At 36.2% G+C, this 23922-nt stretch overlaps 1 protein-coding gene across 1 annotated transcript in view; it reads left to right on the forward strand.

The window, feature by feature from the left end:
* The window catches only part of LOC138691056 (protein Wnt-11b-2-like), a 211291-nt gene that overhangs the window by 91819 nt on the left and 95550 nt on the right, over positions 1 to 23922 (forward strand). Inside the window, exons 3-4 of the mRNA XM_069812721.1 lie at positions 4350 to 4600; positions 22445 to 22679. Of these exons, the coding sequence (XP_069668822.1) occupies positions 4350 to 4600; positions 22445 to 22679 (486 nt within the window). The remainder of the gene's footprint in view (positions 1 to 4349; positions 4601 to 22444; positions 22680 to 23922) is intronic.

Below are 23922 nucleotides of genomic sequence, written 5' to 3' on the forward strand. Positions count from 1 at the left end.
GCACCCAGCAAGTAAAACTGATATCCCTACTGTTAATTATTGCCGAAAATCTGGTGTCGTGAGGTGGGAGCCTTGACTTCCTGCCTCTTTCGCGACTTTGCTTTTTGTTTTTTGATGGCGTACGTAGGTGAAGACAAATGAAACTTGGTTAATCTGTTATCTAAATGTATAGAATAAATTTAATTTATATGATATAATTTTTTTAAAACTTTAAAGTAATCAATTAAAACGTTAAGATATAGTGAGTATACTCTATATCAGTGGTCGGCATTTCGTAACTCGCGAATCAACCCCTTAGTACACAAGCAGAACGGAGGGGTAAGGCATGATCTCCCTCTCCTTAGCCATCACTTGTTCATTCAATGTTTAGCAGTTTGGGTATCTTCCCCCATCTACCTTCCCCTTACTGTGTATTGCAGGCTGCATATGTGGCGTAATCTTTACCGACCACTACTCTATATCGAACTAATAAACAGGTATTAATTTAGTATAAATAGGAATTGAATCGTAACATAAAACTGTTTCCCTAAATCTCTTTTCCTACTAGTTACCTATTATTATACTTCGATTTTTGTAGTAATTTGCCAAAAGTTACTTTTACCACTGAATAAACTTTCAGCAAATAATTCTTAAGGATATAATCTCAGGTGAACCAGTGTTGCAGTACTAAGTAATATTGATATATAGATCTTCGTTATAAATAAAAGTGAAAGCAATTACCATGGAAAAGAGTATGTTTTTGATAAATAGTTACGCCATGTTTGGTGATAAAAAGTTTATCCGATTATATATTGTTAGTTTTAATTGTCAGATAAAAAAATTCAATTCAGATAAATTAAGTACTGTCCGTCCGAGAGGTTATGACGCATCTCGGTTTTCCCCACACATTTCTGTTGGTCCCTATGTAAATGCTAGTGACTGGGCTGTTTGACTCTTTCCTGAAAATAGTTGCTGTATGGAACTGGAAGTCTACGTAATGTTATGCAACTGTTTAAAATAATTTAAAGATAAGGACCAAGTTAAGTAAGTGTCACGTGACTTCTCCCGTTTCGACGATCCTGCGACATAACCACTCGTCGGACAGTAAATAAATATTGATCGGAGATGTAGGACCCTTTTTTAACGGGTTGTCCGGCAATCAATTTATGCGAAAATAGTGGATAAATTGCTTAATCTTTGTGCTTCGTACGTCATCATAAGAATTTGGTTGCAGAATTTAAGAGACGAAGAAAGAGGAAGATCAAAGATGAACATAGTGTTGGAAGACATATTTCTGTGACCATTCTAATAAATATTGATATGATTTTGGAGGATACACGAATTGGGTTCAAATATAATTATAACAGAGACTTTGAAAATGTCCTATGAGCATGTCTTTCACATCGTACTACATGATTTTAGCATGAGAAAATTATTTATTGAATGGGCTCCTAAATGCCTGAACGCTGATCAGAAACAATTCGGAATCACAATTTTCAAGTCGCTTTGCCGGCGTTTTGGAGGAGATTCTTCCAAATTTATGGATCATATTGTAACTATGGACGAAACCATGGACCGAACATAACGATCCAGAAACAAGAAATCAATCGAAAGAATGAAAACACTGTGATTATCCCCGCCCAAAGGAATTTTTCGTTCACATATCTACAGGAAAGGTTTTAACATCAGTTTCGTGGGATAAAGACGGGATAATTATACAGACTACTTAGTGAGCATAATTTGTTATTATTAACTAAGCTTTGGAGAAAATTGTGGAGAACATCGTGGTAAAATTTCCGAATATGTTTTGCTCCTGCAAGACAATGCATCAGCTCACAAGTCCCTGATTGCGTTTCAGAAAATTTATTAAATTGGCTTTGAATTGATTCCTCATCCTTGATTCAATGTTAGTTGGGAGACATGAGGGAAAATACCTTTGGGGATGCCGAGACGTAGATGGGAGGATAATATTAAAATTGATTTGAGGGAGGTGGGATATGACGGTATGGACTGAATTTATCTTGCTCAGGATAGGGACCGATGGCGGATGCCAGTGTCAGGACCTCCATCAATAAAGTTTGTAAGTAAAACAATTTTTAATATAGTTACGGAAACTTCTATGACTGTCACCGCACCTTCACACTGACCGTTCCCCGCCGCTGGTGCGTCAGCAGCGCACGTTGAAAACCCCGTCGCTCCTGTCCATACCTATTCCGATCGCTCTGTATAAAGATGATCTTAGTTTCTTTTTTATATATAGTGGAACTCCACAAACAGACACTCCACAAATAGACGCTCGCTCTCGTATACTTCACGATACAAGGTAAGTCAACGCACCCTGTCCCTTGCTGCACAGGGCTAACCAGTTGAACCAGTGCAGTAGTGTGCAGATACTCGTACATGTTGGCAGAAAGGCAGGGGACAGAAAATGTGTACTTATGTTGAAGCAGAAGTTACAACTATTGGAACGGTTTAAAAAAGGTGAATCAATCAGAGCCATCGCTCAAGAATGTGACATTTCGATCAGAACAGTGCATAGGATAAAACAAAATTCATCTAAATACCAGGCAGTCTGTAGTGATTATAAGAAGTTTTGTTATTATTAGTTGAATGTAGGATGAAAACGCAGCTTATTTTGTGTAATTTCCTATATTTAATCAATAAGGATGATTTATGTTCTCTCTTGAAGGGTATACACCATTTTTAAATAATTTAATACACAAACACAACTCTTTCAAGAAATGCTCAATAAGTTTTTGTAGCTTTATTCTCTTCAGCTCTAATCAACAATAACAATAATCCAGGTTGCCAGGCGGCGATAGAAAAGAAAAGATGCGACAACAAATGAGTGTGGTGTACAAACAATTGAATGCTCTTTCGTATTTAAGTATAAAAATATAGGGATGCCATTTGAAATTTCAAATTGGGAATGGCTGGGAATGGGAGGTGAAATCTAAAATGCAATTAAGCTTCCCTCTCAATATCTAAATTTACGTGTTTTTTTGTTTAAATTGAATTCTATTTAATTAACTAGTTGTTCAGAGTGCGAAGTTTTGAAATGAAAGCCCTGCATGTAGATACATTTAGAGAGTTTTTCCTCCAGAAGTTTGTTTGATGTTTCAGATGTATCACGTAGCCTATATATTATACTTAATCACGGATTTGTTTTGTCACATATTTTGCATGTCGTCGTCGTTCCTGCAATAACTCCTATGTGACATATTTATCGATTTTCAGATTTTGCTCTATTAAATAACTGAAATAGTGATACAGCAAATAAGAAAATCTCCTATATGTAATTATATTTCTTTGTTTCGAAAATGTAAGAATTCACAATCCCCTATATACGGCTGCCATAGAATGAATAAATGTGTTTTTATGCTCGACCATGCCGAAATGTAGTAATTATACACCTGGTAGTAGCCCTTTAATGCATCTCATTAAAGTACACCTATTCATTATAATTCAGTTGTTCAGCCAATGAGAAATCACCATTGTACCATTATGAAACCGCAAGTATCAATTATTCTCGGATATGCAATCGAAAGATAATTAGCGAAAAGTCACGGAGGCTGGAAATCCAATGCTGTCGCAGAAGGTTATGTTCTGTTACTATAATAATTAGCGTTAATTGTAAATAATATTCAAATAAATTCAATTTGCCATATCGTTTTTCAATTCTAAATCAATTTCCAGGTTATATCAAACCTAATGTTCATGTTATTCTCTAGATTATATCAAGGTCAATGACATTCGTGCCTCGGAAAAAATCAATACTTTCGCGTCTGCGCACATCTCACAATTCAGGTCAGTTCCGCTCCTCACTTACATAACCATAACATGTATACTTATGAATAATTTCAAGTTAGAAATATGTTCGAGCATAAAAAGTCGTATGAAACTTGCCTATAATGGTAATTAAGACGCTCGTATGAAAATTATGAAACTCACTTGCGCTCGCTTCATAAACAAACATTACTCGCTTCTTAATTACTACCATTATAGGCTCGTTGCATAATGTATTATTTTCGTCCTACTGAAAAATTGTATATTTTGCACATAGGAGTTATTGCAGGAACAACGACGAAATACTACAATATATTATTTAAAATTATGTACGTTAATTATTTGTTTCGGTCCGCACGCCATAAAAAATATTGTACAGCCCTTATGTTTACCAATGTCCGCAGTACTACGTAGAAAGACAGAGTTCGTACCTCGTCTCGCACACGGACCATTGCTGTGCCTATTTGTGGAGTTCCACTGTGCATCCAAGTTAATCTTGCCTACGCTTTCCTGAACATTATGACCAAAGTCATAACCGAACGGTCCAGAACGATCAATAATGACGTGGCTGTTGTGTCCTGCAGGGCGCTGAGGAAGGCGGCGTTTGAGTGGAACGCGACAGGGGCCGCCGCTTCCATGTGCCGCAAGGCGAGAGTGCAGTTCGGGCTGGTGCGGCGCCAGACCAAGCTGTGCCGCAGCACCACGCAGACCATGCCGCACCTGGTGAGGGCGGCGGCGCAGACGGTGGCCACGTGCCAGGCCCTGTTCGCGGACCGCCGCTGGAACTGCTCCTCCGTGGAGGCCGCCCCCGACTTCCCGCCTGACGTCACCACAGGTTAGACACAACATCCAGAAGTAATTCAACGTTAGGAAGTTGGTACCGAACGGTTTTGATGATTTTGAATCTCTGGTGAATCCCTGATTCGTTGCATAAAATTGATGTGACTTTGAATTGATTAACCATCCACATATTCGCGTTAATTGTTTTCTATTGAAATACGTTAAGACTTGAAAATTTTGAGATACAAATTTCAGGATTAAAAGATATGGACGTAAGCCTACATGAATTATTTACAGAAATTAACGTAAAGACGGAAAGTCATTTCTTTAGGTTTTGTAGCTGGAGGACACGAATATGATCAGTTTAATAGCACTTATTTATTATATTTAGGTCTTATCTAAAACAGTGATTATTTTAGTTACTGCGTAAATTATATAATTTTCAACTTACATGTCTACTGGTAAAATATTTTAAATGTAACAGAAAAAATAAAGAATTGAAAGTTTGGGAGCAATAATCCATACTTATGTGGCCCAATTTATTGTCACGAAAATAACACACTGAATACATATCGGCTAGTAGCTGTTGGAATTTGTCTTCATACTTCACATCGGATGTATTCACTACACAGATTGCATGCGGTGGATGATTATATGTTTCAAATCTGTGGTATGAGAAAACAAAAACTACGTATAATTTTAAAGTGGCGTGCCACGAGTGTTTCCTGCTGTTACCTATTAAGTTAAATGTTTTAGGTATTTGCTTGCAAATATGTCCAGCATGTAGACCAACTGAACTAAGAAACATTTTGAGACATCGTTACATTTAGTTCACCTCTGTATAATAAATGTGTATAGGTCTAAATTTTACATGGTTGTTGAAAGAGCTGTAACAATTTATCTGCTTATGCAAAAAGAACTCATAAGACAGATGTCAGAAGTTAAATTTAACGTTTAGACCTAATTGTAGCTCAGTCAGTTAGCTAAGTATCTCTCCCAAATATGATGAGTTTCCATTCCATAATCACTACAACTTTCTCTCAGTATAGCTTCTATTTTACTTAATTAATTACAGATAGCTTTTAAGGAACCCGGAGGTTCATTGCCGCCCTCACATAATCCTGCCATAGCATCGGTCCCTAAACTTAGCAAGATTAATCCAGTCTCTAATTAGCCCATTTCCCTCAAATCCATTTTAATATTATCCTCCCATCTACGTCTGCCTTCCTCAAGGTCTTTTCCCTTCAGGTCTTTCAACTGACACTCTATATCCATTTCTACATTAACTCATATGTGCTACATGCTCTGCCCATCTCAAACGTCTGGATTTAATGTTCCTAATTATGTCAGATAAGAATACAATGCGTGCAGTTTTGCGTTGTGTAATTTTCTCCATTCTTCTGTAACTTCATCCCTCTTCGCCCAAAATATTTTTCTAAACACCTTATTCTCAAACACCCTTAACCTCGGGTCCTCTCTCAAAGTGAGAGTCCAAGTTTCACAACCATACAGAACAAATTTTAACTTTCAGATTTTTTTGCGAACAGACTGGATGACAAAAGCATCTCTATCGAATAATAAAAGGCATTTCCCATATTTATTCTGCGTTTAATTTCATCCCAAGTGTCATTTATATTTGTTACTGTAGCTCCAAGATATTTGAATTTTTCCACCTCTTCAAAAGTTAAATTTCTGATTTTTATATTTTCATTTTATACAATGTTCTGGTCACGAAGACATAATCATATACTTTGTCTTTTCAGGATTTACTTCCAAACCTGTCTCTTTACTTGTTTCAAGTAACATTCCCGTATTTTCCCAAATCGTTTGTGGATTTACTCCTAACATATTCATGTCATCCCCATATGCAAGCAGCTGATGTAACCTGTTCAATTCCAAGCCTTCTCTGTTATCCTGGACTCTCCTAATGGCATAATCTGTAGCAAAGTTAAAAAGTAAAGGTGATAGTGCATCTCCTTGCTGTAGCCCGCGGTGAATTGGGAAAGCATCTGACAGAAATTGACCTATACGGACTCATATATTCGTCTCATTGAGACACATTTTAATTAATCGAACTAGTTTCTTGGGAATACCAAATTTAATAAGGAAAATAGATAACATTTCTCTCTTAACCGAGTCATATTCCTTTTTGAAATCTATGAATAATTGATGCACTGTACCCTTATACTCCCATTTTTTTCTCCAATATCTGTCGAATACAAAACATCTGATCAGTAGTTGATCTATTACGCCTAAAACCACACTGATGATCTCTAATAATTTCGTCTACATACGGTGTTATCTTCTCAGTCTCTGAATGACTACCATGTAAAAATATGTTCATTAAAATAATACAACTACAACAACTATACGAGCATTATCTGCTCTGAATAATATCTCTAGTTTAAATAAATAACCTTTATGATCTTATTGTCTCGAAATAGCTTCTGTAAATTAAGAAGAACCCTAAATAAACGATGACGAATTTACAGTTATAATCTTATATTCAGCTATTTGCTAACTCAGTTGACAGCACATTGGCACACGATGACCGCGGATCTGACTTTAAAACTCGGCGATTTGCGGAGTTATATTTGTGGTGGACAAAGCTAAGGTTGTGAGGGATTTCTCGGGGTTCTCCCATTTTTCCTCTTCATTCCACTAACATTCACCAATTTTTGTCTGCATGACGCTGAATCGATCGCCCGCCATGGTGGAGGTTACTCGCGGTTGATTGATATTTGGCAGACGACTCACTGGAACCCCAATGGTCTAACGGGAACATGACTCACGTAGATCTGTGAAGCATGGCTTACGTATGTGACTGGAGAGGAGTGCGTAGTATGGCGAATGACAGATCCAGCACAGTCAGCACGTTACTCATTCCATCACGGGTGTACAAAGAAATCGGTTTTAGACTTAAGCACTTAGGGATGCTCCATGTCCCACTCCATGAGCACCTCTGAATGCCTATCATTGTATCTCTAAATAATCTCGCTAGTTGACAAGGACGTTAAATAAAAATGCAAATAAAGATCTAGAACTAAAGTTGTCTTGGCGTTACTGAATGGATTCTGTGATTGAAAATGGGTATTAAATCAACAATATAATCATTTCTTTAGCTCCGAATAGCTCCCTTAGTTGAAAAGTGACGTTAAATATAGAATCGCAGTCAGTTTCTGGATTATGTATGTAGGTTAAAGAGGACTTTTCAATACATTCTCATTGTGTTTGAATATTATCTATAATAGTCTCAAAGATTTGAAGTAAATAACCATAATTACAGTTATCATATCATGTATTAATTTTTTAAAAAGGATATTAAATATAGTATTGGCTTTAATCACAATTATCAATTAAATGCTTATCTCAATTTTTAATTTAAAAGGTACATTGAATAAGTAAAAAGTTAAATAAATAATCACAATTATAGAATCGTCTCTGAATGTTGAGTATAGTTAAAAGGAAACATTTAATATATAATCACAATTGAGGCACTCAGAAGCAAAGTAATATGTGACATTTTTTTAAAAGTGAGATAAGTATATATTCTAAATCTTTAACGTCACTTCTGTTCAGAGAAAAAGTAATATAAGTGCAGTTCCAGTCAGTGCTGCTCCATGTTGGCCTTACACTTATATTACAATGCATACAGAGTTTTGACTGAGAGGCAAACTAATACAAGTGCGTTGTTTACATATTGTTGTTGCGTTTCTTCTGTGTATGACTAATTCATTTGCCATAATGGAGAGAGGTAATAGATTACATATTCGAAACATCTTCGTGGAAGGCCTGCACACATTGAGCTGGACCAACTATACAGTGATCCAATAAGGATAACTTTTGCTAAGTGGAGAAACTTGCAATAGCTAATGAAATTCATCCCACTCTTTCCTTGATGACCTGAAGCATTAGGATGGGCCTATAATAAGGACTGTAGAAAAAGTGCGTGGAAGGGGAAGTTGAAGGAATATTCGCGGTAGGAACACTACAGATGCACTTCATGACAGAAACATAGATGTTTCAGCAGAGAGAGAGAGATGTGATTTCATTAGATGAGTCTAATGACGTAATGAACAGCGACTAAGGCTGAATTTCATTTAAAATTTGAAATTTTCTTAGCCCTCTTCTTTCGGAGTAGGTACCAAAAACCACATCAACTGTTGCCCTAGAAATTGAATATAATATTCAACCAATCAGACACTATGTATTAAAAAAGGATCTAAAAATACATTTAAAATTGCAAGCTCATCCAGATCTCAGATGTTCTTCAAACTGTCAGGTAATATCCTATGTAATTTCTACAAAATAAACAAAGAAGAAATACCAGTCTATATCACAGACACATTCATTGCTAAATCTCCAGTTGTAAATGACATTCCTCCATGAAAATGGATAATTCCAGAACATAGCCTACAAATTCAACGAAATCATTTCAGAAATGATCCTCTATACATTCTTAAGTTGGATGCCATGAAACTACTCTGCACATATAAGGATTACCTTCAAATTTATACAAATGAATCTCTAAACCCTGATGATGGAACATCAGGAGCAGGGTATTATATTCCAAAATATCAAGAAAATTACTTCATACCATGTTCAGATTCCTCCAGTCTTGACTCTGAATTGCTAGCTATTGATGCTGCTCTTTAGTGTGTTAGTGAAATTTCTGAAAGATCTATTTGAATACTTACTGACTCCAAGGGGGCTATATTTAATATAATCAAATATGTACCACACCTGTATGCACAAAAAATTATTCTAATGTAGAAACAACTAAGTGAACTAAAAAAACTCCAAAAGAAAATAAAATTTCAATGGATACCTAGTCATTGTGGTGTACCTGGAAACGAGAAAGTCGATAACGTTGCGAAACAGGCAACATATTTGCAACCAAGACCTCTTCAAGTGATATCTCTATCCAATGCCTTTACTTCAATAAAGTTTCATTTTATAAACTTATGGATCAACAATTGGCTCCCTACTGACAAAGGAAAAATTTTACAGTCCGTTAAAAAGAAACCGAATGACCTGGAAATTTACAAAAACTTGCCCAGACATGTTCAAACATTGTTAACAAGAGCCAGAATAGATCATATTGTCACATAATTGTACCTACACCGATTTCACCTTTCTGATACTCCTACTTGTATGTGGTGTAATAATCATGATGAAGATCTGGAACACATTCTTCTATACTGTCCATCCATAAACGACAAAAGAAGTAAATTAAAATCATCGATACCAGTTGGAGAAGACACATCTCTGCAGTATATATTGACTACTCCCCAACTCTGGCTACTAGCAACAGGCGTCTATAATGAATAGTGATCAAAATACCCCTAATTTACTATGAAAAAGAAGAACTGAAAATACTACAGTGGACTATAGTTGACTTAAAGTTGTCTGCAAACAACTTTATACACTAAGAAGATTGATTGATTGATTGATTGATTCTTTCGGTTATACAGACACATTTTTTGTTATAATATGATAATAAGAAAGCTCAAGGGCTGTTAAGACAGAAATGTTTCAATGTTGTAAGCAATGTCCTTGTTCTTGTTTTAAATAATATAAAATACTGAAAACCCTTGCACTTATATTATTTTTCCACAAAAATATTTTCGTGGCAAAATAATACAAGTGACTTTAGGACCCTATTTTACCTAAACTGTTTTAGAATAGATAATTTCTATTTAGAAGTTAAAAAATATAGGTATCAACATATACAACTGTAAATTTACAGCAACATAGTCCTGTAACAGATTTTTTAATTTCCGTTTCAACTTCAAAGTCACTTATCTCAAAACTTACTAAATGTCACTTGTATCACTTTGCTTCTGAGTGCCTCAATTATTTGGTCATCCCTGAGTGTTCTATATAATTTCTGTATATAGCTTTAATTAGATAAACACGGTTAAAGTTGCCTTATGATCTCCGAATAGTTTTTCTAGCTTAAAGTGAACGTTAAATAAAAACAACAAGTACAACTAGGCCTGAGTACGGAGTGGTCTCTATATCTCAAATAATAGCAATTTTTTTTGTTTCTGAACACTTCCTGTGGTTTAGAAAGAAGATTTAAAATGAATATGTCGTCGTTTCTACAGTATAAGCGTTCATACTTAAAAAACGTGAAATAGGGAGTTGTAATTCAGTAAAGTAAGGGCTAAATAATCATAATTGAAAAATACTTATAATAATAATAATAATAATAATAATAATAATAATAATAATTCTTTTGAGAAGATTAACTCCATATGTGGATGAAATTATTGGGGACCATCAATGTGGCTTCAGGCGTAATAGATCAACTATTGACCAGATATTTTGTATTCGACAGATAATGGAGAAAAAAAATGGGAGTATAAGGGTACCATGCATCAGCTATTCATAGATTTCAAAAAGGCATATGACTCGGTTAAGAGAGAAGTTTTATATAATATTCTTATTGAATTTGGTATTCCCAAGAAACTAGTTCGATTAATTAAAATGTGTCTCAGTGAAACGTACAGCAGAGTTCGTATAGGTCAGTTTCTGTCAGATGCGTTTCCAATTCACTGTGGGCTAAAGCAAGGAGATGCACTATCACCTTTACTTTTTAACTTTGCTCTAGAGTATGCCATTAGGAAAGTTCAGGATAACAGAGAGGGTTTGGAATTGAACGGGTTACATCAGCTTCTTGTCTATGCGGATGACGTGAATATGTTAGGAGAAAATCCACAAACGATTAGGGAAAGCACGGAAAGTTTACTGGAAGCAAGTAAAGAGATAGATTTGGAAGTAAATCCCTAAAAGACAAAGTATATGATTATGTCTCGTGACGAGAATATTGTACGAAATGGAAATATAAAAATTAGAAAATTATCTTTTGAAGAGGTGGAGAAGTTCAAATATCTTGGAGCAACAGCAACAAATATAAATGATACTCGGGAGGAAATTAAACACAGAATAAATATGGGAAATGCCTGTTATTATTCGGTTGAGAAACTTTTATCATCCAGTCTGCTGTCAAAAAATCTAAAAGTTAGAATTTATAAAACAGTTATATTACCGGTTGTTCTATATGGCTGTGAAACTTGGACTCTCACTTTGAGAGAGGAACAGAGATTAAGGGTGTTTGAGGATAAGGTGCTTAGGAAAATATTTGGGGCTAAGAGGGATGAAGTTACAGGAGAATGGAGAAAGTTACAAAACACAGAACTGCACGCATTGTATTCTTCACCTGGCATAATTAGGAACATAAAATCCAGATGTTTGAGATGGGCAGGGCATGTAGTACGTATGGGCGAATCCAGAAATGCATATAGAGTGTTAGTTGGGAGGCCGGAGGGAAAAATACCTTTAGGGAGGCCGAGACTTAGATGGGAAGATAATATTAAAATGGATTTGAGGGAGGTGGGGTATGATGATAGAGACTGGATTAATCTTGCTCAGGATATGGACCGATGGTGGGCTTATGTGAGGGCGGCAATGAATCTCCGGGTTCCTTAAAAGCCAGTAAGTAAGTATAATAGTAATAGTAATGATGATGATGATAATAATGATAATAATAATAATAATAATAATAATAATAATAATAATACAGGGAGAACATTTTGTAGCGAATGTTTACTAAGATCAGTGTTAATGTTCTCAAAATATTTCACCGCATATCTGATTACAGGTAATTACCAGACTATATGTAGATGATAGCTCATTACATGAGATAATGAATTATGTATGCGCCGTAATAACGCGGCATGGATATACAGAACTAATGTATGCGCCTCGTCGACTGCAAGAACCACAGTCGCATGGCGAGAGGTTGTAATAAGATGTGCAGATGAGAGTGACAAAAAATGTCGGAGATCACACTAATATGAGGTCAATTAGATACGAAATTAAATATTCTGGCCAGTATCAAAGATCTCTTTTGTGCTACTGGTGAGTACGTTAGAGCATTGACGTACAGAATATGTGTGTAAATATTTATGGACTCTCTGAAGCCAAGATGGTTACCTCTCCGGTAGGTCAGTGACAGAGAATGGGCTTATCATACCTCGGACTGGGGTTCATGTCCTGAGTCGAATCTAATTATAGTATTAACTACAAGATTATTATTTACACAAATAAATCATACATTAGCAGTAGATCCAATATGATCAATTCTTAATTCTTATGTAGACAAGATGAGGGGAGTCGAGCCATCCTTCTGTCCTGCAAAAGCTCAGAGTTAATTGAATGTCAGAAACGACAGTTAAAATAATTCTGTAGACACGTAATGAATTTAATTCAAGAAAAATATTCTTCTTCGATACGAATTATATAATTTTAATTCCATGTAATATTAAAAATAAGAAGGAAATAGTTTGCTTTAATTGTGTGCTGTTGATTCCAAGTACAGACTCGTTAATTTATTATCAAAATACTTTTATGTTTTGTGTGCTTATTCTCGGATAAATTGAATTCTCATACATTTTGAATTTAACCTCTTTCCGCATACTGGGACAGATATGGCACATACTTGCCTACTTACTGGCTTTTAAGGAGCCCAGAGGTTCATTGCCGCCCTCACATAAGCCCTCCATTGATCCCTATCCTAAGCAAGATTAATCCAGTCTATATCATCATATCCCACCTCTCCCAAATCCATTTTAATATTATCCTCCCTTCTACGTCTCAGTCTCCCCAAAGGTCTTATTCCCTCGGCCTCCCAGCTAACACTCTATATGCATTTCTGGATTCGCACATACGTGCTACATGTCCTGCCCCATCTCAAACGTCTGGATTTAACGTTCCTAATTATGTCAGGTGAAGAATACAATGCGTGCAGTTCTATGTTGTGTAACTTTCTCCATTCTCCTGTAACTTCATCCCTTTTAGCCCCAAATATTTCCCTAAGAACCTTATTCTCAAACACCCTTAATCTCTGTTCCTCTCTCAAAGTGAGAGTCCAAGTTTCAATTTTCATGTGATATCTAGGTAACTGATCAAAAGTCTGTTCCAATTCCTCATAGAAGCTATCCTTTATATGGTCGTCTTTCTCTTCTGTAGGGGCGTGAGCATTTATAACTACGATATCGCACCATCTACCCTTAAGTACTAAATACGATAACCTATCACTGATAAATTCGACCTTTTTACTGCTGATTTTATTCTTTTCTGAACAAAGAATCCTCTTCCTAATTGGTGATTATCGTTTCCTTCCCCATAATATAACAAGTAATCTCCTATTTGTGTTATGCAGTTCCCATCTAACCTAACCTCCTGTACTCTCACAAAGTCTATTCTATATCTAGCTAGTTCTTTTGCTACTAATGTTACCCCTCCTGTTCTATATAGACTTGTAACATTCCAAGTACCAAATCTCAAAACCTTATTCCTTTGCTGTGGTCGTGCCAGAGAATCAGTCCCATTCCGAGGCTTATTTGAAGGTTTCGTAACAAGCTGGTTTTTTACAATGATGGGTTGTTAGCCCTTTGCCCAACACCCAAGCTAGAGGACCACCCTTTATCGGCTGTCCACGACTGCTTATTCAATATATTCGCAGCTACCCTCCATATCTGGAGGGCGTCTCCTCGATCCGCAACCTGAGGACGCGCCATGCCGTAGTGATAGGGACCCACAATACATGGTTTATATTCGTATAACTTATAATATAAGCATATAATATTTCAAACTGCATACTGGGACAGATATGGCACACTGTCAAGAATTGGATTTGACCATATGTGACATCGGTTGAGAAAGAAATAATTACTTAAGATATTTGAATACAAAACCGGTGTGTGCAAGACGTCTCATGCGGTGATGGGTTAAGCTAAACCCCGCAGTCGCTGTACATGGACAAGCAGACGGCATCCCCAGAATCAATTTTCGATATTACGTATGCTGAAAATGCGAATTTCCATGAAAATCTCGAAATATATTTTTGCATGAATACAATATTTTCTCTTGGTATTTGATATAATGAGAATGCTAAATATGACAGAGTGGACGAGGCTTCAGTGATACCAAATAAACATTCATTGAAATCATCTTTGCTTTGTCTCTGAATAGCCTCTATGCTTTGAAAGTGACGTTAATGAAGAATCCTACGAAACTGGTGACTTAGTGAATCGCTTTCTTACAAGTTACAAATCCACTCTTCGTCTCATCTCGACATTCTGGAGGAATGATAGCCTATTTATAACAGATCATTCAGTCCTAATGCAGAGAAAACTTCGCCTACTCTATTATTCATAGACATTATTGCATTAATATAGCAATAAGGAAATAGGAATGACCGGTGTTACGTAAATGATCGAAGGAAGAGCTTTGTCCATCTTAAAGACCGCACAATCTGTTTCGAATTTAATTCTGGTTTCTTTCAGTAGTCTCACGAACCTTGTATGGGACTGCATTAGCTATCTTATGAGCAGCAATATAGACCAAATTCACTGCAAAATTATAAAATACTTTTGACACACTATGTGACGATGTGTCACGCATGCATGAAGCAACAATCGAATTCCGCCCAGGGCAAGAAGTACGGTAGGAGGAGCTGAACAACTTACACACCACTAGCTAGCAGCGTTATACGTAATAAAGGGAACGATTCAAACAAATACAAATTTAAAAAGTAACAAAAAGGAAAGTTTCATGCATGTTCATTTACTATCGCTACGATGCGACGTTTTCTACTAGTATGTAGAACCAGCGCGGTTCCGTGTGCTCATCTTGAAGTCTCACCGTATGATCGTGTAATATTAGATCGGCAAAGAAACAACATTAGTTAAAGGTAAACATCAGCAATAGCATGAAAGAATACTATGAAAGGCGGGTAGATAGGCAGGCAGGCAGGCAGACAGACAGACAGACAGGCAGATGTGTGGGTGGATGGAAGAAGGGAGGATAGGACAGAAGGATATAATATATTGATAGTTGGATAGGAAGGTACAGTATAAAGAGAGAAAGGGATTAATGATGTGAAGGACAGATTAATGAATGGATCAGGAGAGAAGTGGACGGAGAGAAATAGATATTGGATTGGTTGTTAAAGGGAGAGAAGGATCAAGAAAGGAGAATAGACTGGTGGATTAATGGATGGATATAGGATATAAAAAAGGTAGGAAGAGAGAAATAAACAGATGGGTGGACAGGATGGATGTGGAGAGGGAGGAGGAGGGAAATGACTGAAGGATTAATGGATGGCAGATAAGTGCATGGATGGATGGACGGATGGAGATAAATAATAATAATAATAATAATAATAATGGCATTATTTAACCTGGCAGAGTTAAGGCCGTAAGGCCTTCTCTTACACTGAACCAGGATTAAAACTTGCTTACACAGTTGAACATAAAACTGGATCGGAATTAAGTAATTACATACTGATACAATTTAGGTACATAATGAGATCAAAAGAGATAGTTACATAAAATTTACCTCATAAAATAAAAATAAACATAGTGGAATACATATTAATGTTGTTAGAATCAAATACGAATCACATAAAAACAGAAGCCAATAATTCAATAAAAAAATGTACACACTAAAAATAAAAATAAACACATTAGTATACATATTAGTATTAGATTACAATTAAGTAATCTAATACTAATATGTATACAATGTGTTTATTTTATAGGGGAATATATAAAGGAAGAAAGGGATGGATGGTGTAAGGATGGATTAGGAAGGGAGGAACGGACAGACGGATTGAATGGTAGAAAAAGATAGAAAGGAAGGAATAAACAGACGGACGGATTGATGGATGAAGAAGGAGAAAGGGAGAGAGAAATGGAAAGATGAGCGAACAGACGGATGGATGCTAACGGAAAGGGAAGAAGGGACGAACGGAAGAATGGAAGAATTAATGGATGAAGAGATGAAGGGATGAAGAAAGAAATTAAAAGACTAACAGATAGAAGAATGGATGGATGGTTGGATGTGGAGATGTAGTGAGGAAGTAAGGAAAGGAAAAAATTGATGGGTAAGTGAAATTTAAACTAAATTATGTTTTATTTAACGACGATCGCAACTGCAGAAGTTATATCAGCGTCGCCGGTGTGCCGAAATTTTGTTCCGAAGGAGTTTTTACTTGCCAGTAAATCTATTGACATGAGCCTCTCGCATTTAAGCACACTTAAATACCATCGACTTGGGACAGGATCGAACCCGCAACCTCGGGCACAGAAGGCCAGTACTACCGACTGCGCCACTCAGGCCGACTAGGTGGGTGAATACTGGGCAAATGACTGGAAGGGGCGAAAAGAAGAGAGGAATGGACGAATCAACGGATAGATTGTGGAGAGAGAGAAGGGCAGTAGGACGGACGGAATAGGATAATGGATAGATAACTCGATACCCAGAAGGTTAATCTGTTACTCTCTCCAACACCCTGTAAGTTATATTTGTCAGAGAACCTGATCTGCGCAAATGTAATGTTAAGATTGCCGCAGAGTGAGCGGCGACTCGATTAGTCTCAGATGCTTCTTCATGTCGAGCGGTTCTCCATGTCTAATCCATTTCTCACAGTCCCGGGACCTCCAGCAATGCAAACGTTTGCGGTCACATAACTTACCATCGTTCATCTCCAAGAGATCTTTGTAACTGTAAGTTAGGTTTTCACTAAGTACTTCCCATTCCACTGAAGTTCTAGCCTATTTTCGTCATGTTGTTATTTTATCGATGATTGTATCTACAATTGAAACAGGGACTATATGTAAAAATTATAATAACAAATATCCCTGAACCTGTATTTAGGGTCGCCCTCGGTAGTGTGGTTGGTATAGCGCTGGCCTTCTATGCTCGAGATTGCGGGTTCGATCCCGACCGAGGTTGATGGCATTTGAGTGTGTTTAAATTTATTTTATTTTATTGGATTATTTTACGACGCTGTATCAACATCTAGGTTATTTAGCGTCTGAATGAAATGAAGGTGATAATGCCGGTGAAATGAGTCCGGGGTCCAGCACCGAAAGTTACCCAGCATTTGCTCGTCTGTGTTTAAATGTGACAGGCTCATGTCAATAGATTTACTGGCATGTAAAAGAACTTCTGCGGGACAAAAATTGCAGCACAACGGCGACGCTGATATAACTTCTGCAGTTGCAAGCGTCGTTAAATATACCATAATTATTATTGTATGTAGGCCTATGTATATATTTATTAACACTGCAATTGGGTATACACCCGGTGGCAGTGAAATGTAATATATAATAACATTACAATAATTACAGCAATAAAATAATATGTTAATTTGAATTGAACGTTTAAAAAAAATTCAAAATTAAAAAAATTATATTTTATTATAAGCGTTGGATTAGTGTTTCGTAGTACAGAAAGTGTCGCTCGTTCGAATTCCAGCACTTGAATGGTAAGCAGGCCTACATACGCAATTCCATTGTAATGCGTAATCCATCAGTTGACAGAGACAACACACAAGAAAAGTCAGAAAATAGGAAATGAGAGGGAAGATGAATTGAAGAGTGATAGTTGGAAATCAGAGCTATCTGTTAACGAAACTGTGTTTTTCCCCAACGTTTCATGCAGTGCGTCGGTTTCGGGCAACAACGATTCAACTCGTTACCAGAATTTTAGGTTTTTGTATTTTATTTTATTTGAATATTCTTGATAATGTGTGACATTAATTGAAGAGTTACAGGTATCATTTTATCGCTTTGAATATCTTCTATAGTTTAATGTACATATTAATTAATTGCAGTTTCAGGTATCATACATCCCTGTTATTCACTGTAAGGGATGCATACAGTGATAGCTAGGGACCGGATTTTTATGTAATTACATATTATATTTCTATCAAGCTAACCGTATATAAACAACAAATCTTTGCGAATCTTGTAATTACCATTAATATATTAAAACTAGTGGCTTGTGCAGGAAATGCTGCAAACTGAGTTCATTAGACCTTCAAATAAAAATTTTTCAGATTTATTTTCAATGAAGAATACCAGACATTCTGAAAGTTATTTGCTTCCATAATAATGAAACATATTCCCTCTGAATGTTTTTTTATGCCAAATACTTTTTCTTGAACCTATAAACCTTCAGTTTTTCAGTTTGGACGTGAAAACCCAAGTAACAATGTCAGGACGATCAGTCGATTTTTCATGTGGGAGTAAAGCAGTAGCTATTTTCGATCATTGCGGATTGTAGGTGAAAGATGAAAAAAAAGTCAGCTTTGCTATGCTTTCGAACAATAGACATAGCATCTTGGTATAGCTGCTGCATGTTTCGTAAACTACCTTGAAATGTAGAGGGTAAAATCATTTTATCCTGCTAGGAGATCTTGCTGAATTGATCGGGAGACTACAAAATCTTGTAGGCCTCTTATTTTATCAGTAAGTAATACCTTTTGGTCTTTCCTTAGGAACTCTAATTTTTGAGCTCTCTCGAGCCAATATTTAAGAGAATCACGCATATAAATCGACACCACACCGCTATTAAATATATGAAAAAGACCCAACCTCTTGATTAATAACTACAAAAATATTTGATTTTTAATAACAATATTATTATCTTACGTAAGTTTTATAGTTTTCAATAACCTATACTATATAGCCGCTGCTCAGTAAAGTATATAAATCAAGATGTAATTTGAGATATTCTCTACATTTACTTATATAACCCCAAAACGTTTCACTTTCATATCATCAATATAGCCTTATAGTATAATTAATGAAAAATAGTCACAGCATGGCATTAACTATAATAATATTTTATTTCTAATGGTAATAATGTCATCAAACCACCTCAAGTTTTGTAGTTTTTCATATCCAATACACAGCTGTACTCAGAAAATTAGACACCACAGAATCAGACCTGTAAATTAATTTCAGTAAGTCTTGAAATTTTTAATAACAATTTAATTTGAGCTCTAAATATGTCAGCATTCTTGCACATTATGGCCTTCGTGTAATATTGTTTACTGTAGTGTGTGTTTTGTTTTATTCTGAAATGCAATTTAGTTAGTGAAGACAGATGGATTTTAGAAAATAGGAAAATTATGTTGAAAAATTGACATTTCACTCAAAACTACTATTTTTCTGAAAAACTTTGGATTCCACGCTTCAGAATGAGGGGTCATTTATTAAAATCTGTTCAGCCGTTTTCCCGTAATTTCCATTACCAGTTCAAATTATATATATAGATTTGATACTACATATTTTTACATCTTTATCCCACATTACATATTATGATTTGGTGTTACATAAATCTACATATTTAGGGGTTTTATTTTTTTCTACTTCTCTAAAAGGAAAAAAAAAAGCTTCTGCTGGAGAAGTTTGCAATTTGAAATACACAGATTTAAAAAACCTTTTTACCTACCCAATAAGGGATATATTTCGGGACGAAACGTAACGTCCTTAGTTCCAGGAAATAATAGAGGCACTCACCCCATACCGCCCACTATAAATATGAGCAAACAAAAGGCAACCTTTTCATACAACTACCTTGTATTGTAAAAATCACTCAGAAAGTAGCGTTGTCTTCATGCGGTGGAGTGGGACGAGGACGACATGATTTGTCTCGAACTATAATTGTTCTGCACACGTCTTAATAAGCCGTTCCCATGAAATTTGCAACCTCGTCCAACCTCTTCCTAATCCTTCCAGGGAAAATCCGTGTTAAGTCTGACATGAGCCGATTTAAAGTAGTCGGCTTTTGAAAAGAAGCTGGAGTAAAGGAACAAACTGGAAAGATGTTGAAAGATTAAAATAAATAACTTTTCAGGTTATTGCTTGACATCTTTACTTTAAATTTAGTTTATCTATACGGAAATGGGATTTTCCGAGCAATTAGAAAGTATGGTTCTCGGCTTGAATAATCCTAACCTTCTGAATGAGACAGAAATATCACTTTTAAAACAACAGTTTGTAAATGCCTTAGTTTGAGGTTATAGTAGGTACTTTGTTTCTTACAGGGAGCAGCTAAAATGCATGTGTCCCACATCTCTTATTTCCTCCTAATCCAGTAAAGCGAAACAGTGCTTGCAGTACTGTTGTGTCATTCATTTCATTCAGTTCTCTAGTTTTAGTACTTACAGTATAAAGTGCAAGTGAGTTTACCACTGCTTTTAACTAACTAAAATGGCCCCTGTATCTTCAACTCTAACGACAAAAATAAAATCATGGATTGCGATGGACGAAGCTTTCACTACAGATGGAAAAATAGTAATATGTCAAGTGTGCTAAAATGCATGTGTCCCACATCTCCTCTTATTTTCTCCTAATCGAGTAAAGCGAAACAGTGCTTGCAGTACTGTTGTGTCATTCATTTCATTCAGTTCTCTAGTTTTAGTACTTACAATATAAAGTACAAGTGAGTTTATCTAGTGTTTTAACTAACTAAAATGGCTGCTGTATCTTCAACCCTAACGACAAAAATAAAATCATGGATTGCGATGGACGACGCTTTCACTACAAATGGATAAATAGTAATATGTCAAGTGTGCTAAAATGCATGTGTCCCACATCTCCTGTTATTTTCTCCTAATCCAGTAAAACGAAACAGTGCTTGCAGTACTATTGTGTCATTCATTTCACCCAGTTCTCTAGTTTTAGTACTTACAGTATAAAGTGCAAGTGAGTTTATCTAGTGTTTTAACTAACTAAAATGGCCCCTGTATCTTCAACCCTAACGACAAAAATAAAATCATGCATTGCGTTGGATGAAGCTTTCACTTAATTACTTACTGGCTTTTAAGGAACCCGGAGGTTCATTGCCGCCCTCACATAAGCCCGCCATTGGTCCCTATTCTGAGCAAGATTAACCTAGTCTCTACCATCATATCCCACCTCTCTCAAATCCATTTTAATATTATCTTCCCATGTACGTCTCGGCCTCCCCAAAGGTCTTTTCCCCTCCGACCTCCCAACTAACACTCTATATGCATTTCTGGATTCGCCCATACGTGCTACATGCCCTGCCCATCTCAAACGTCTCGATTTAATGTTCCTAATTATGTCAGGTGAAGGATACAATGCGTGCAGTTCTGTGTTGTGTATCTTTCTCCATTCTCCTGTAACTTCATCCCTCTTAGCCTCAAATATTTTCCTAAGAACCTTATTCTCAAAAACTCTCAAACTCTGTTCCTCTCTCAAAGTGAGAGTCCAAGTTTCACAGCCATAAAGAACAACCGGTAATATAACTGTTTTATAAATTCTAACTTTCAGATTTCTTGACAGCAGACTAGATGACAAAAGCTTCTCAATCTAATAATAACACGTATTTCTCATATTTATTCTGCGTTTAATTTCATCCCGAGTGTCATTTATATTTGTTGCTGTTGCTCCAAGATATTTTAATTTTTCAACCTCTTCGAAGGATAAATCTCTAATTGTTATATTTTCATTTCGTACAATATTCTGATCACGAGACATAATCTAATCATATACTTAGTCTTTTCGGGATTTACTTCCAACCCTATCTCTTTATTTGCTTCAAGTAGAATTTCCGCGTTTTCCCTAATCGTTTGTGGATTTTCTCCTAACATATTCACGTCATCCGCATAGACAAGAAGCTGATGTAACCCGTTAAATTCCAAACCAACTCTGTGTTATCCTGAACTTTCCTAATGGGATATTCTAGAGCGAAGTTAAAAAGTAAAAGTGACAGTGCATCTCCCTGCTTTAGCCCGCAGATGAATCTTTCACTACAGATGGAAAAATAGTAATGTGTCAAGTGTGCGGTAAAAAAGTCGGGTGCTCTATGAAATCACAACTGGAGAGTCTTACATATCTTATACCTGCCAGATATTGATATTAAATATTTTCATGATTTTACATATTTTGGTACATATTCAGATTATTTTTCTTACCTATTTCACACCTTGATATTACATAAAAATCCGGTCCCTAGTGGCAGCAAACAACAAAACTCTGTAGCGCGCGTTGTGTTGTGTTGTCCGCAGGTACTCGGGAACAGGCGTATGTGTACGCTCTCGGCTCGGCGGCCGTGGCGTACACGATCGCACGGGCGTGCTCTGCCGGCACGCTGTTCCACTGCTCATGCGCCTCCCCGCCCAGGGATCCTCCCAATGGTAATTTCAAGTGGGGAGGATGCGGGGACAACGTGCGGTGGGGCGCTCAGTTCGGAAAGCAGTTTACTGACTCTGCGGAAAAGAAAGGAGGTCGAACTCCTTCCAGGTAGGCTAAACACAGATTCTATACAAATCTGCTTTCTGCTATAAGGAAAATGGATCAATGGTAATTTTGAATTACAGGAACGCCACTTCTTACCTTTTTCAAAATCTCTGAAATAAACTATAAAATGAAAGCATTCATTTCGGGTGAATGTTACTATGTCCCGACCACTATAGGAGACATAGACCAGGTTTACACTAATCCTAAACATATTTAGTATAACTTGTTGCTTGTGGGCCATCCCAAACCCCGACCTCCACCGTAAGAGCGCCTGTCCTTATATACCCTTCAGTCAAGGCCTTCTAACAAATAAAAGCAATTGACAATAGATATCTCAGTCATGACAACCTCATAAAATATCATATCAATTGAATAATAGATCTTGCTACGTACAACATAATTACTCGTATATTATATTATTGCCCATTTCAGCAAGTACTGACGACCACTGCAAAATACGATAATTTGGTCCAGGGAGTATTCTCTTTTGGCATAAGGATGATTTATGTAACATGTTTCTAAATTAGTCTTTTAATACCGGCACATTCTTTAATAAATCACTGAAAAACAAATGTGAATATAGGATGTGGAGTGAGTACGAAATTATTATTATTTTTTGGCGCATCATTTTTACGTAAATAGCGACAAATAAAAACTAACATGCCACATAACATTATTTTAAGAAATACAGGAAACAAGCATGAGTAATAATCACCATTCTTAATGATCGTGGGATAGAAAAAAAACGTATGGTATAGAAATTATATACAAAAGTGCGTGTAATAAACAATAAGCAAACCATCTTCGATTAATCATTTCAAAACAACGTGAACATAGCGTGGATTGTGTAGGAAAATAATTTCTTATATGTTGCTCCCAATGTGCATCATTGTTAACTTATGAAAACAAGTGAAAATTAACACGGCATATAAACACTATATTTGAGGAAAGATAGTAGATATTAAGTAATATTCAGCGTTCTTAATGGTCTTTGGATGGAAAATAACAATGAATATGTATAAAATAGAAATTACATACAGGTGAGCATATAAAAAACAGTAAGCAGAATCATATCTATACTAATAATAAATCTGTAGCCGAAATTTTTCTGGTAATTTTCGATTTTCCAAAAATAATTGGTCCTAACATATATAATTAACCACCCTGAAACCGAAAATCGCTTTTTTGACATTTTTGTTTGTATGTCTGTCTGTATGTTTGTTACCTTTTCACGCGATAATGGCTG

Source organism: Periplaneta americana, chromosome 16, assembly GCF_040183065.1.
Source record: "Periplaneta americana isolate PAMFEO1 chromosome 16, P.americana_PAMFEO1_priV1, whole genome shotgun sequence".
NCBI lineage: Eukaryota > Metazoa > Arthropoda > Insecta > Blattodea > Blattidae > Periplaneta > Periplaneta americana.